Source organism: Gastrolobium bilobum, unplaced genomic scaffold (assembly GCF_033153095.1).
Source record: "Gastrolobium bilobum isolate Gb01-03AN ecotype WA unplaced genomic scaffold, APGP_CSIRO_Gbil_v1 utg60627, whole genome shotgun sequence".
Taxonomy (NCBI): domain Eukaryota; kingdom Viridiplantae; phylum Streptophyta; class Magnoliopsida; order Fabales; family Fabaceae; genus Gastrolobium; species Gastrolobium bilobum.
In genome coordinates this window covers 5,540-19,086 of record NW_026898981.1, presented here as the reverse complement: position 1 = coordinate 19,086, position 13,547 = coordinate 5,540, and the positions used below count along the sequence as shown (strand labels likewise).

General features: G+C 34.1%; 1 protein-coding gene across 2 annotated transcripts; it reads right to left on the bottom strand.

Moving 5' to 3' along the window:
* Positions 1 to 565: 565 nt before the first annotated feature.
* Positions 566 to 4,913, bottom strand: LOC133286068 (uncharacterized). 2 transcript variants are annotated; one of them, XM_061483412.1, is made up of 8 exons: positions 4,782 to 4,913; positions 4,152 to 4,234; positions 2,735 to 4,066; positions 2,579 to 2,660; positions 2,355 to 2,421; positions 1,495 to 1,680; positions 1,330 to 1,390; positions 566 to 1,120 (listed from the first exon to the last, which is right to left on the bottom strand). In XM_061483412.1, exons 3-8 carry the CDS (start codon positions 4,032 to 4,034, stop codon positions 795 to 797), a joined length of 2,022 nt encoding a protein of 673 aa, XP_061339396.1. In that variant the 5' UTR covers positions 4,035 to 4,066; positions 4,152 to 4,234; positions 4,782 to 4,913; the 3' UTR covers positions 566 to 794. The 2 variants fall into 2 exon arrangements, with proteins under 2 accessions (XP_061339396.1, XP_061339397.1); XM_061483413.1 differs by having other exon boundaries at positions 1,495 to 1,674; positions 2,735 to 4,234.
* Positions 4,914 to 13,547: the final 8,634 nt, after the last annotated feature.

Here is a 13,547-nt window from a genome sequence, read left to right as displayed (position 1 = left end):
AAAAGCAGTAACAAGAAAAAGAAATGGCCAAACACCATGGATCTGTCCGCCATAAGAAAAGGAGAAGTATGTGAGGCTATTATGGATGAATATGGCAACAAGAATATGTAGATAGTGTTTGCTTCTTTTTGTTGTGTAACTCATTTTTTCTTTTCTTCATTTTCATCAAGATCTGTGTCCTCTGCTCATCTCTTTCGTTTCATCTCCTTTCTTTTCTTCTTTTCTTCATTTTCATCTCCGGTCCGACTCGGTGACCCAGTGGGTCACCGGTTTTTAAAAAACCCGGTCGAGTTGCACGAGTTATACCGGTTGTTTAGCATGTCCGGTCTTTCAGGTTACCCGGACCGGCCACATGACCGGTTTACCGGTTTCCAGGTTGAACCGGCCGGTCCGGTTCGGGTTTTACAACACTGCATTTATGTGATCTAGACTGAACAATATGCAAATTGCACCAACACAACTGATACCAATATTTCAGACATGATATTTTGACATTAATTTTCAATTAATAATTCACATGATATTTTGAAACATATAACAGTATTTCAATTAATAATTGACATGATATTTTGACATTAATTTTCAAAATTTTCATTAATTGAGCTAATAAACCTATGAAGAAGGGTAAAGAAAGATAAGCACAATACAGTCCGAGTACTACCCTTGTCTGGCTTAGATAGCAGGTATGCATATAACTAATCTATTTCACCTTACCAACCAAAACTCAACAGCATTTCAATGATTAGAGTGACAAAAAAAAGGCACCCCTTGCATCAATATGAATGAAAATAGTCTCAAGAGCCTTCATTCTGCATTCTTCGGTAAGCAGTTCGCTCCCCACCTGGAGAGCCTTCATTCTGCATTCTTCGATAAGCAGTTCGCTCCCCACCTGGAGAGCCTTCATCCTGCATTCTTTGGTAAGCAGTTTGCTTCCTACCTGGTGATGTGGACCTACCACTTTGTTCGCATTTAACTGCTTCTATAACTTTACGATAATAACGCCAAGATGGATTTGTTTCTCTTATTGGGCGTTGGCCAAATGGATTCGATGACACATACTCTTGGACATTCTCAGCCATAGCCAGCCCTTCTAAATAAACCCGAAGATCACCTCCAGGTCCTGTGAACAGTAAACAAGAATGAGATAGGTTAAAATGCAGGATTCAGTGAAAGATTATATGGGTTAACATGAATTATTAAGACACAATCTTAAAGGCACATCAATATGCTTAAGAGCATTTAAGATATAAAAAACGACTTTGAATATATCAATCAATGGAAATAAAGCTAACAATCTTAAAAGAAATATAAGGTGTGAGGAGATCTCACCTAATGATGAGTCTGTACTATCGTAATAGTGGTAAGAATAAGGAAATATAGCTGTGTACATCTGAAAATAATTTGCAAATGTGAATTGACAAAATAGGTGAAAACGATATAACAAAAGAAAGTAAAGCTTGTTGCATGAAAGGAAAACCAAACAATAGAGCTTACAGGATTCACTAGTGCCTTGTAAGGGGAGTCATCCAATAATAATGTGTTTGACTCATTAAACTCTCCCTTCTCCCACGGAAGACCAGGTTCCACCTTTTCCCACAACTTTCTAAGTTCCTTCAACACAAGGGGCTTGTTTCTATTCTCAACAGTACTAAATTCTGTCATAGTACAGTGGGACTGATTCTACATAAAACAATATAGAAAGATTCAATGGCGTCTAGAGAAATTCCAAAGAGGAGTGAATTGATAACAACAATTATTTACAACTGCATCTTTTATGATGGCATGAAAAACAAAACATTTCCCTAGAAAGCAATTAAAATCTATAATATCAATCCAATTCCATTTTGCCTAAAGTGAAATTCAAGTATACAATTCAAATGAACAAAAAATCGAACTACAAGGTAGCTTCTGTTGGGTAATAAAAAAGGGAAGCCTCGAGCTATAAAGCTCCTGTTATGCACAGGGTCCAGAGAAGGGTCTATGGTGGGTTGCCTTACCTATAATTAATGATATGAAAAATCCTCCACAAGAGAAGGTATGTAAGTGAGCAGAAACATGAAATACTAACTCTTGAGGGAAATTAAATAAGTGACACAATATTGCAATATTTTGTTGATCACCACGACTTCCCATCACTCAATGCAAGGAATGGAAACATATATTAATTTTAATAACCACATAACATCTATCCAACACAAGCCATTTAGAGTAAAAATGTTAATACAGCACAATTAGATAGAAGATAGATCCTAAGACTACCTTGAGAAAAAGAAATTATTCATTGCATATTTATTTACCAAACCACAAGGCCTAAAAATTATGCTAAGAATTCAAGAGGATTTAGAATAGATTACCCAAGAAAAGAGCAGTTTGGATGCAGATTTGCCCATAAGAAATTCGACTACTTTATCAACATTACTCCTGCAAATAATAATATACAAGCATCAAGGTACAGTAAGAATAAATGTATAAAGCCCATTTTTCTATTGCTGAAATATAAATTGGTCCATTATTGCATCTTAAACCTAAGTCAAACTAATAAGCAATGAGATAAGATCAGTCATAGATTGGCAAATACTTGGCTCTAGATGACCAAACACCCACATGAAATCTGTCAAAGCAAAACTTCAGAAAATCATCACAGAAGGGCCTCTTGTAAACTGCAAAAAGCAAAACATATATGTCAAGATATGACATGTACAGAATGAGGAAACGTGATATTTGATCATGTTACCATTTCTCCTTGTAAGCGAAAAATCAGGTTCCCGATATCCTCTAGGAACGTAGCTGACAAAATCAGCAAGCAGTCCATTCACATCAAGGATGAGAAGCTTTTTCTTTGTGTTGTAACTATTAGTTTTGTCAAGTGAGAATTGTGAAATCTTTGAATGAACATCTTTTTCGTTGACTAAGCTTATATCAGAAACATCACCTGCACAACACGGATCATTTCTTGTAATCTCAGTCTGATCTAGCAATTTATCATTTGTTTCTTCATGTCTCACCAAAGGAGTGTCTACTACGGAAGATGTAGTCATAAATCTTTGCTCAGAAATGCCCTCTGTCATCAACTTCATTTCCTTAGCTGCAGCTCCACTGTGTGAGGTAACTTCATCCCTTGAAAGTTTTTTTTCTCTCTCCAACAAGCCAACCATCAATGGTCCATCAGAAAATTTATGTGAATCATCCTCGTGATGATCCAGCATGATTGGTTCCTCGTTACAATTTTCAGGACTTGTGAAACTATTGTTTCTCTCATTATTGGAATTGACTATTTTTCTCCTTGTATAGGTTTTAACATTCGGAAATTTATTAGAGAAGCGATAAACTGCTGGGTAATCATCATGTTTCTTTTCCATACTTACATTCTTCACAAAACCACTCTTTTCTGCAGGGTTGCAACTGTTATAATTTATACCTTGCTCTATGTTCAATTTTACAGCTTCTAATACAGACTCTTCTGCAAAAAACTTAGCATTTGATACAACTGAATTGCCGCTACAGCTTGATTCTTGAACGTCATACACTCTGTTGCTGTTTTCTGCAATATTCTGCTGTTTTTCTTCATTTTCTCCCTGACAACTATCCATTTCTATGCAAGATTGTCTCATTCCAGAATCAATAGAAACATCTTCAATTGGATGTTCCGAAAGCATATCCAAAGCAGGTGTAGAAGTTTTTGATGAAAAAGTATCCTCTGGAGCATCACAACAGTTAGCATTGCTTTCCGTAGCATTATGTTCTGTCTTTTTCCTTTTCCTTCTTTTATATTTCTTTTCCGAATTAAATTCTACAATTCTCTGAGAACTTGACTCATGCAATGGATCCTTTATAGTATCATCAGTCTTCTGTAAAGAATTATTCAGTGAAAAATCAGAACCTTTATTGTTATGCTCAACAGCTTTACCTTGTCTCTTCTCCTTTCTAGCCCTTTTCTGCTTCTGCGATGAATTTACTTCCTCTGCACTTGTTAAAGAACATCCCAAACTGGTTATAGCAGGAGGCTCCATACGCAAATCATTTACCACATCCATCAATCAAGAATCTTTAGATGGCTATGCACCTCCTACAGATGTAATAATTGAAGATCACTCAAGGAAACACTCAGTGGTATCTATACTTTCAATGGTGTTTAACTACTATTGTCCTACCGGTCCATTCCTGTGTTCAATGCCATTGATTCAATACTCTCATTGATTGTCATATCTTCTTTCTGTCCCTTCCCTTAAAAATCCTGGAAGAATAGTCAGTGGAAACAAAAGATAAGCCCACAATGGCCAAACAAAGTTTCAAAATCCACTGATCCCTAAACAGTGGCCTAAATGAACCATCAATCCAAAAAATAAAAATACTGCTTAACATCTTAAGCAATAAAAAGGAATTTGAAAAGTGAGAACACAAATGTTTAAAACAAATAAAAGAAAGAAAGAAAATAGAAACTCAAAGCAATCCTATATCAAAAGAGAATTCTTTTGTGACTTGGCTGAATCAATAACAATATATTGTCATCCAACTGTGATGCTGAATTTCGAAATTCGAAACTCGATGCAAAACAAACCGGTAATGCTACTGATCCCTATAATTTCTTTTTCTTTTTCTTTTATCATTTTATCTTGAATAAAGTGAGATAAAGCGAAGTTACTAGCTTTCATCAGCAACGTAGAATATGGCTCAGATTAAAAAACACAGTTTATTTCAGATCTTTATCAGTAAAATCAACAAAGAGGGATTAATTACAAAAAAGAAAATGAAATGAAGGATGAGAGAGAGAGAGAAAGAACCTCAGTTCGGCAGCGAAGAATCCAGAAAGAGAGTGAGAAAAAATCAAATCGATGTTGAGGTTAAGGATGTTGGGTTTTCGCAAAAACGACGGTTATGTTTTAGGGTTACAGGCGGAGTAACACTATTTTAAGTTTAAACGTCATTGTCAACATTGAGAAAGAGGGAGCTACTTTGTACTTGTTCCCAAAAAGCCACGAAAGCCGCACGTGTAAACGGGCTGGGCCGGGCTGGGCTTTGGCTATCCTGGCCCAAGCCTACGTCAAAAAGAATTTAGTCTATTTGGCGCCTACTGGCCTATTAAAGGCTTTATTTGTTGTCCAAGTCCGGCCCATTTTCAAAAATAAGAAAACCTGACATGGCCTACAGGCCTAGTAGGCCTCCCACTATATATACTAAGCAAAAAAAATAATTTTATAGAGCAAAGAAAGTTTTATTCATGCATGCACTAGTATTTCTCATAAGAAAAAAATGACAAACAAGAAAGAGTCAACATAATACCTCAGCTCTAGAATCTATATCATAGAGGAATAGAGTCAAAGAAATGGGAAAAATAGGAAAAATAAGAAAAATACAATTACTGGATGCTGAAATAAAGTCTACAAAAGAATGTCATTCATCTAAAAATCTTTAAACCACCATCAAGACAAGGGAAAGAAGAGTATTATTGAAAGATCTTCATCAGTAACATCATAATCCAGCAAGGTACCCATTGCTCCATGGTATTAAGCTGCAAACAGCATGTAAAATTTGGAGACATTAAACAAGTTTTCCTTTCATAAAAATAAAATAGCACAAAAAGTAAGAGATATTGGTATTTGGTACTTTGTGTCTTTGCCACATAAAATAATTATTATTTTATTATTTTATTTTAATAAATTAAATAGGCCAGCCTACAAAGCTGTAGTCCGGGCTTAACAAAATTGGCCTATGGCCTATTTATTAAAAAAGCTTTTTTATAAGCCTAAGCCTACTCTACTTTTCTGAAAGGCCGGGCCTGGGCTGGGCTCAATGTAGGTCGGGCCGTAGGCTGGGCTGGGCCAGCCTGGCCCATTTACACCCCTAGCCGCACCTATTGTACCTGTTATTCCTAATTTTTTCTTTTTTCTTTTTTTTTTACTTACTTAATTCTAATTATTTTTTTTTGAGGCGGGTTAGCTTCTCTTAATATATTTATAAGCTTTAATTCTTTGAACCGATTATAAGACTAATACAAAATACATGAAAGATAAGAGATGAAAATATTTAAACTCCTTCCAAAAATAAAATATAGATATCAAATCAAGGTCATTTTCTTTTCATTTACTAAACTCCCTTTCTACCAATTGATTACTTTTGATTTCCTATTTTATGTCCTTCTTACTTCACCACAATATCTATCTTATATTATAAAGGAATTCCATTCTGTGGAAACCTTGCTGACGTGTCGCACTGTGGTTCAATTTCACCAATGTGTTCACACTACAACATTTAAAAAAGTTTCCTTTAATGGTAAATCGGTGAATATAATAAATACAAAAAAGAATTATATTTTCAATTGACAGGATTTGTTACTTTAAATCAATGGTCAAGATTGCTTATTCATTGATTTATAACTACTAAATCACTCTTTGTCGTCATCTTTGTTTTTTAAATAATTGATGTTGATCATGTAATCTAATCGTTTTTTTAACCTTTATTCAGTTTAATTCAAAAACAGGATATTCATTGTTATTAAAACAAATGACTGTTTTATTCCATGAAATGACTGTTAAAAAACGGGATATTCATTGATTTATAACTACTTAATCACTCTTTGTCGTTATCTTTGTTTTTTAAATAATCAATGAATATTAAAAAATGGGATATGCATAGCAAAGAATCAGGAATGAGTGTTTTGTTATTAGAAAAAACTTCTGTTTTATTCCATGAAAATCTCATTTATAACTACTGAATCACTCTTTTGTCGTCATCTTTGTTTTTTAAATAATTGATGGTTATCATGTAATCTAATCGTTTTTTTTAACCTTTATTGAGTTTAATTCAAATCTTTACGTTTTTTGAAAAAAAAGGGATATTCATTGTTATTAAAACAAATGACTGTTTTATTCCATGAAAATCTCATTTATGACTACTGAATCACTCTTTTGTCGTTATATTTGTTTTTTAAATCTTTATTCAGTTTAATTCAAAAACTTCACATTTTTTAAAGAAGACAATTCAAAAACTATAAATCACTCTCATTTATACAATTCCTGATACGCATTATTCTTCAACGTCGGTGATTGCTTCTCTGTTTTTTCTTCTTACACAAGATATGAGTTCAAAATATGATTTTCTGAAGGATGTTAATCCTGCCAAGGAGGACTGGAGGATTAAGGTGAAGGTGGTTCGGACTTGGAAAGTTCCTAACTTTCAGCGTAAAAATTTGGAGGACAATCTTGAAATGGTTTTATTGGATGAACAGGTTGTGTTCTGTGTTTTAAAAATCTTCCATCTTTGTTTTGATCATTTTAGTTAACGTTGTTGACATAAGTTGGCTCCATTCTTTTGTAGGGTGGTAGGATCCACGCCACTGTCAAAGGTACCTTGCAGGTGCGGAATAAAATCAACGAAGGAGAGTGTTATTTTATAAAAAAAATTGGAGTTGGATTCAATAGCGATGTGTTTAGGCCAACCAAGCATCAGTATCGTTTGTCTTTCAACTTGAGGACTAATGTTAAATCGATTGTTGTTTCTGATATTTGTGCGAGTGATTTTGATTTTGTTGATTATAACATCATTGAGAAAGAAACGTCTGACTCCCCTTATTTAGTCGGTAATAGATTCTTCCTCACTGTTATCCTTTTTTTAATTATTGCGGGTTTTATTTTTTTCCCATACTCTTTGCTGCCTTTTTTAATTTTTAAACGTCATTGGTTTATTCTGTATCATGACTATTTCCTTATTTTTAAACTCTTTGCGATTATAGTTTTTGTTTTTAATGTTTTGTCACGAGTAATCTTATTCTGTATCATTATTTTTTTCATTAACTGTGTTTTTTGTGTTTCTGTATTCGTTTTTTATTATTGCATAATTTTTTTCACAAACTCTTTGCTGCATTTTTTTTTGTAGACGTCATTGGTTTAATCTCAGGAATTGGGAAAGTTTGTGATCGTGTGGTTTCTGGTAGGAAGACAAAAATGGTGGTGTTGGAGCTTGACGACCTGAGGTACTTACAAATGTTTAGTTAAATGAATAATTTTTGTCCAGCTCTGTTAGCTTATATTTTACGCGTATTAACGTTGTGCTTGCTGCAACTCACGTGTAGGGGTCATAAGTTTGAGTGCACTTTGTGGGAGCATTATGTGGATGAGGTCCAATCTTTTTTGGCAGACAACGACGATCCTCATAACGTCCTGATAGTCCAACTGGGAAGGATTAAGTGTTTTAGAGGTATGTTTTTTTCCAAACAACGTTGTTTTAATTTTTGCTTTTATAATCAGTTTTTATGCACGTTATTTTAATTAATTTTGCTTCTGTATTCAATGTTTATCTGAACCTTTTAACTCAATAGGTAAGGTCGGGATAACAAATACAAAATGAAGCAAATTTCGATAATGCACGCGAAAATGAAGTAAATTCGTCGGAACTGGAAAAGGCTGCGGTGAGCTATGAATTCGATTTAGATTCATGTTATTAAAAATATATAAATACATATTTGACATACCTTTTTCATATGAAAAAAAAAACAAAAAAAAAACACAGGATGTTGAAAGTCAGACCTGTGACAGTGCTGACGTTAGTGATGTCTCTCTGACGATGTTGACACCTGTGCTCACTTCTCATGATTCCATTGCTGGAGAATTTAAATTTTCAGCTGTTCGGCCGACAAAGAAAATAAAGCTTGAAAAGGAGTTACGTACTGTGGTTCTTATATTTTTATTTAAAATTCATTTGTGTTTATATGTATTTTTTCTTACGCGAAGCGAAAACAATGATAATTTATTTTTTTCTTTATTTTTTAAATAGATTTGATGCAGAGGCAGATGAGAGTACGCTGTAGATTGGGCTGCTGTGACTGAAGAGTGTTATTTTGCGTCTTGGGACATGATGTTTATTTGACAAACTCTTGCATAGACATTTTTTTTGTTGGAGTTACATCTTTAAGTGTTTTCATCTTTTGTAACTTACGTTTTTTAAATGTCCAAGTTTGTGATGTTTTGCTATGTTGAGTACAACAAAAACAAAATGTTACGTGGTGTTTATTAATGTATTCGTTTGCGCTTTTCTTTTTAAGAAAAAAAATAATTCATTGTTTGTGTAAGGGATATAATTCACTCTTTTATTTTTATTAACGTTAATAACTGGAATTCAAGTATTTCTTTTGTTTTCCAAACAAACACAATATCCGTACTCATCTTAACATCACAAGCTACAAATTTTAACTTTAATTATATTAACCTTATTAACTTCAATTTCCTTTGTTTACATCTCTGTTTATTTTTTAACTGAACCGAATGTAAGTAGGTTCTAATCGTTTTGTTTTTTTAATCTTTAATCAGTTTAATTCAAAAACTTTACATTTTTTAAAGAATACAATAGTACCCTTAATATAGTTTACAAGGGAGTATTTCAAAGACTGCTATAGTATATTGGGTTCTTTCTTCAAAGATATAACTTCGTTGTATGGTACAGGTAAAGACAAAAAAAAATGACTGTTTATTCGCGTCTCTTTTCCTTATCTATCTTCAAAGATATGACCTTTATTATCCTATTTTCTTTCCTATTTTTAATGTAACAATGAATGACTGTTTTGTTATTTAAAAAAATGACTGTTTGGGACCTTTGAAATACTGACAAAATGAGTTCGGCCCGGAGGGCCGACCCACCATGCCAAACAAACCAATTTTTTTTCCCGTGCATCGGCACGGGTAATTCACTAGTTAATATATAAAAGGCGTAAACAACATTGAAAAACTTGATGACGTGTCACTTTCTCCTTCAATTTTACTATTACGTTCACACTGGCAATTTAAAATGTTTCTACTTTAGGTAATTTTTCAAAATCAAAATTCAAACTTCATAGGTGGGAAAAAAAGAGGAGCATTCTCTTAGTGAGGTCCAGCTATATTAAATTCTCACTACTTTCTGCATGGTTTATTGTTAAACCTATTAATTGTTCCCGTTACTTTCTACATGGATAATTTTTAAGCCTATTAATTGTTCCATTGTTAAGCCTATTAATTGTTCCCACTATTTTCTACATGATAATTATTAAGCCTATTAATTGTTAGAAGCTTTAAAAAATAAGTTTTAATACAAAAAAAATTAATTTAAACGAATTTAGTATTTCGCACATGTATAAGTAGGATACGTGTTGCTACATATTTTCCTTTAATAATCACCTTTTGTACACATATTTCTTTTGTTTCTATCTGTTAATCTTCTTCGTCTTCTCAAGCTGTTCTTTTGCATAATCTTACTCATTATTTGCATGCTTATAGTTTTCTACTTCATGTTTATTGATCTCCCATATTCATTGTTATGTATTATATTGTAGGAGTATTCATCAATCGATTCAAACTGATTCAAACTGCTGTAACCGAACCGAAAACCGATAACTGAATAAACCGAAAACCGAAAAATCGAGAACCGAAAAAATCGTAAATTTTAATTGGATTGGATCAGTTTTCGGATGGGTTGATGAAAACCGATCTAATATATTAATTTCTCTCTACTTACTTGGATTTTTTCCCCAATTATAGTCCAACAATTTCTAAATCCAATACCCATTAACCCATCAATTAAACCCAAGAAAAAACCTAGTCACATCTCATCAACAAAATTTAATCTGTGTAGAGCTTCATATCTCATTGTCCAAAAAAAATTATATTATTGTTTACTGATGCTTTTCTATTTCAAAAAAAAAGTTATGAAGCCTATTATACAAAAGATGTTATTTGCACAATAACCATGAAACAAATTTTAGGATTTTCAAAAAATCGAAGACCGATCCAATTCAAACCGAAAAAAATTGGATTGGATCGGATCAGATTTGAAAAAAATCCATACCGAATGGATGATTACATGATCAAACCGAAGGGATTGGATCGGATGACTTTTGCTTCCAAAACTGATCCAATCCAGACCGCGAACACCTTTACTTTATTGGGTGAATTGTTTATATTATTCATATATTCTATATTATTAATATAGTATACTGACACACGAGCTATTTTTTGTGTTACAGTTTTGATGCCGAATTCGGAGACACCTTGCTAGACAAAGGAAATCTGTGATTGATAAACATGTTGTGCTGTGAAAAGTCCGTGGAAAAAATAAGCATAAGGTGCTGGGATAGAAATTGGGAGGATGATGAAGAGTCTTCACAAGGAAGAGGAATACAATAAGACTAAAAATAAGGTATAATATTAGTTTTTGTTTGTTTATGTATTATTTAAGGTTTAAACCCAGATAAATGCTTTTGTTTTCACCTGTCATTTGGTGTCAAATATTTTCAATTTCCATAATCTTAATGCTTTATAATTAATATTGTCTTTATTTGGCATGATTATGGACATTTCAGAAGAGTGGAAAAGCTGGTGGTGTTCAGCAGCAGGGTGAGCGTCCTGCACAGTGCAAGCAACAATAGTTGTTTATTTCTTCATAGAGTCATGCAGCTCATAGTTGTTTTCTGGGGATCCTAAGGTCCCTGATTTTTCTAGCGATTTTTCATGGTCCTTAATTCATTTTCCCCTAAGAACTTATAATCCAGATTTTTATTCAAAGTCCCTCTCTCCGTTTTGTTCGATTATTTTGGAGAGATATGGTTATATAGTTTTGGGTAAATAATGATTTGTTACTGCTGGACTTCGTCGCAGATACTTTAAATATATAATTTGTGTTTCATTAATATCAATTTTTGTTATTAATTATTATTTTAGCATTGTTAGTCTTCACTCTTTAACATATCAAAAAATAAAACTTTTTCTTTTATAGCACCCTTAAATGCGTTTCTATTTCTCAAGAAGATTATCCAAATGAGCAACGAAGGAAAGTTTACATTCAAATTTTTTTTATACTAGTGTTCATTAAAGAATGAACTATGTTATTCGGAGAAATCAAAGAGAGGAACGAGAGAAGGCAAGAGCAAGAGCAAGAGAGAGAGTGTGAAAGAATGAATGGCTCATATTATTTCATCATGCTCAAAAACAGTACACGAGTGCTCTTTATAGAGCTTGTGTTTGTGACATGTCATCTATTCAATTTACTAAACTGATGCATTAAGCTATTTACATAAATGACCCTGAGTACAGGTGTGACCCTAAGTACAGCTGTACAATTTCCTACTCTATTATGGCCCCCTCAAACTCAGGGTAGATGGAGATAACAACGAGAATCCACCACACTGAGTTTATCTCTCAACACAGCAAACCGTGAGGCAGATAAGCTATTGGTGAGTGTGTCAGCAACTTGATCACAGGCTGGAATGTGGCAGACTTGTATTTCCTTAGCAAGAACACGCTCTCTAACAAAGAAAATATCCAATTCCATATGCTTAGTTCTGGCATGAAGGACAGGGTTATGTGACAGAGATACAGTGCTCGAGTTATCACAGAGAATGATAGGAGTGCTAAATTGAACTTAAAGCTCGTGAAGAAGAGATTTAAGCCATAGAACTTCTGCAGTAGCTAGAGCAAGTCTGCGATACTCAGCTTCAGTGCTATATCGAGCTATAAGATTTTTTTTCTTGGACCACCACGAGACTAAGTTGGATCCAAAAAAGACATAAGCTCCAGAAGTGGACCGTCGATCATCATGATCACTAGCCCAATCTGCATCACAAAATGTTGTGAAAGAGAACAAATGACTGGGATTACATGGTTGCAACAACATACCATGGTGTAATGTACCATTCAAGTAACACAAAATTCTCTTGACAGCAGCCCAATGTTCTTCAAGGGGATGAGCCATAAATTGGTACGCTTTATTCACTGAGTAACTGATTCCAGGTCTAGTGAGAGTAGCATATTGTAAAGCCCCCACAATAGAGCGATAGAAAGAAGGGTCTGAGTAATAGTTGGACCCATACTTAGAGAGTTTGCAGCCAGATTGAAGAGGAGTGGAGATTCCTTTAGCATCGGCCATGTGAGCTTTGTTATGTAAATCTTTTATGTATTTTGATTGAGAGAGAATCAATGCTCCAAAAGGTGCTTTCTGAACTTCAATGCCAAGGAAGAAATTAAGTTCCCCGAGGTCTTTAAGAGCAAAGGTAGAATGTAGTTGCTGAATTAGAGACTGAATGAAGGATGAATCACTACCAGTGATGATTATATCATCTACATAAACCAAGAAGAAAACACATTGAGCTGCCTTCTTGTAGATGAACAGTGAGGGATCACACTTGCTAGCAGTAAACCCAAGATGAAGTAAAAAGGTTTTCAATTTATCAAACCAAGCCCGTGGTGCCTGTTTGAGGCCATAAAGAGCCTTATGTAACTTGTAAACAAGAGATTTATTAGAGGATTCAAAACCAGGGGGCTGTTGCATATAAACTTCCTCTTTAAGTGTGCCATTGAGAAAGGCATTGTTGACATCTAGCTGTCTTAAGGACCATCCAAAAGTAATGGAAATAGTGAGAACAATATGGATTATGATAGGCTTCACAACTGTAGAGAAAGTCTCTGTATAATCAAAGCCAGCTTGTTGGTGAAATCTTTTTGCCACCAATCTAGCCTTATATCTATTGATAAAGCCATATGGGTTTTCTTTAACCCGAAAAACCCACTTGCAACCAATGGCTGTCC

Bases quoted from the DNA above. Each gene is read 5' to 3' on its own strand.
- LOC133286068 (XM_061483412.1), bottom strand. From the start codon at position 4,034: ATGGATGTGGTAAATGATTTGCGTATGGAGCCTCCTGCTATAACCAGT. The intron at 1,681-2,354 runs GTAATCTATTCT...TGTTTTATGTAG, and splicing joins CCAAACTGCTCTTTTCTTGG to AATCAGTCCCACTGTACTAT. The intron at 1,121-1,329 runs GTGAGATCTCCT...TACTGTTCACAG, and splicing joins TAGTACAGACTCATCATTAG to GACCTGGAGGTGATCTTCGG.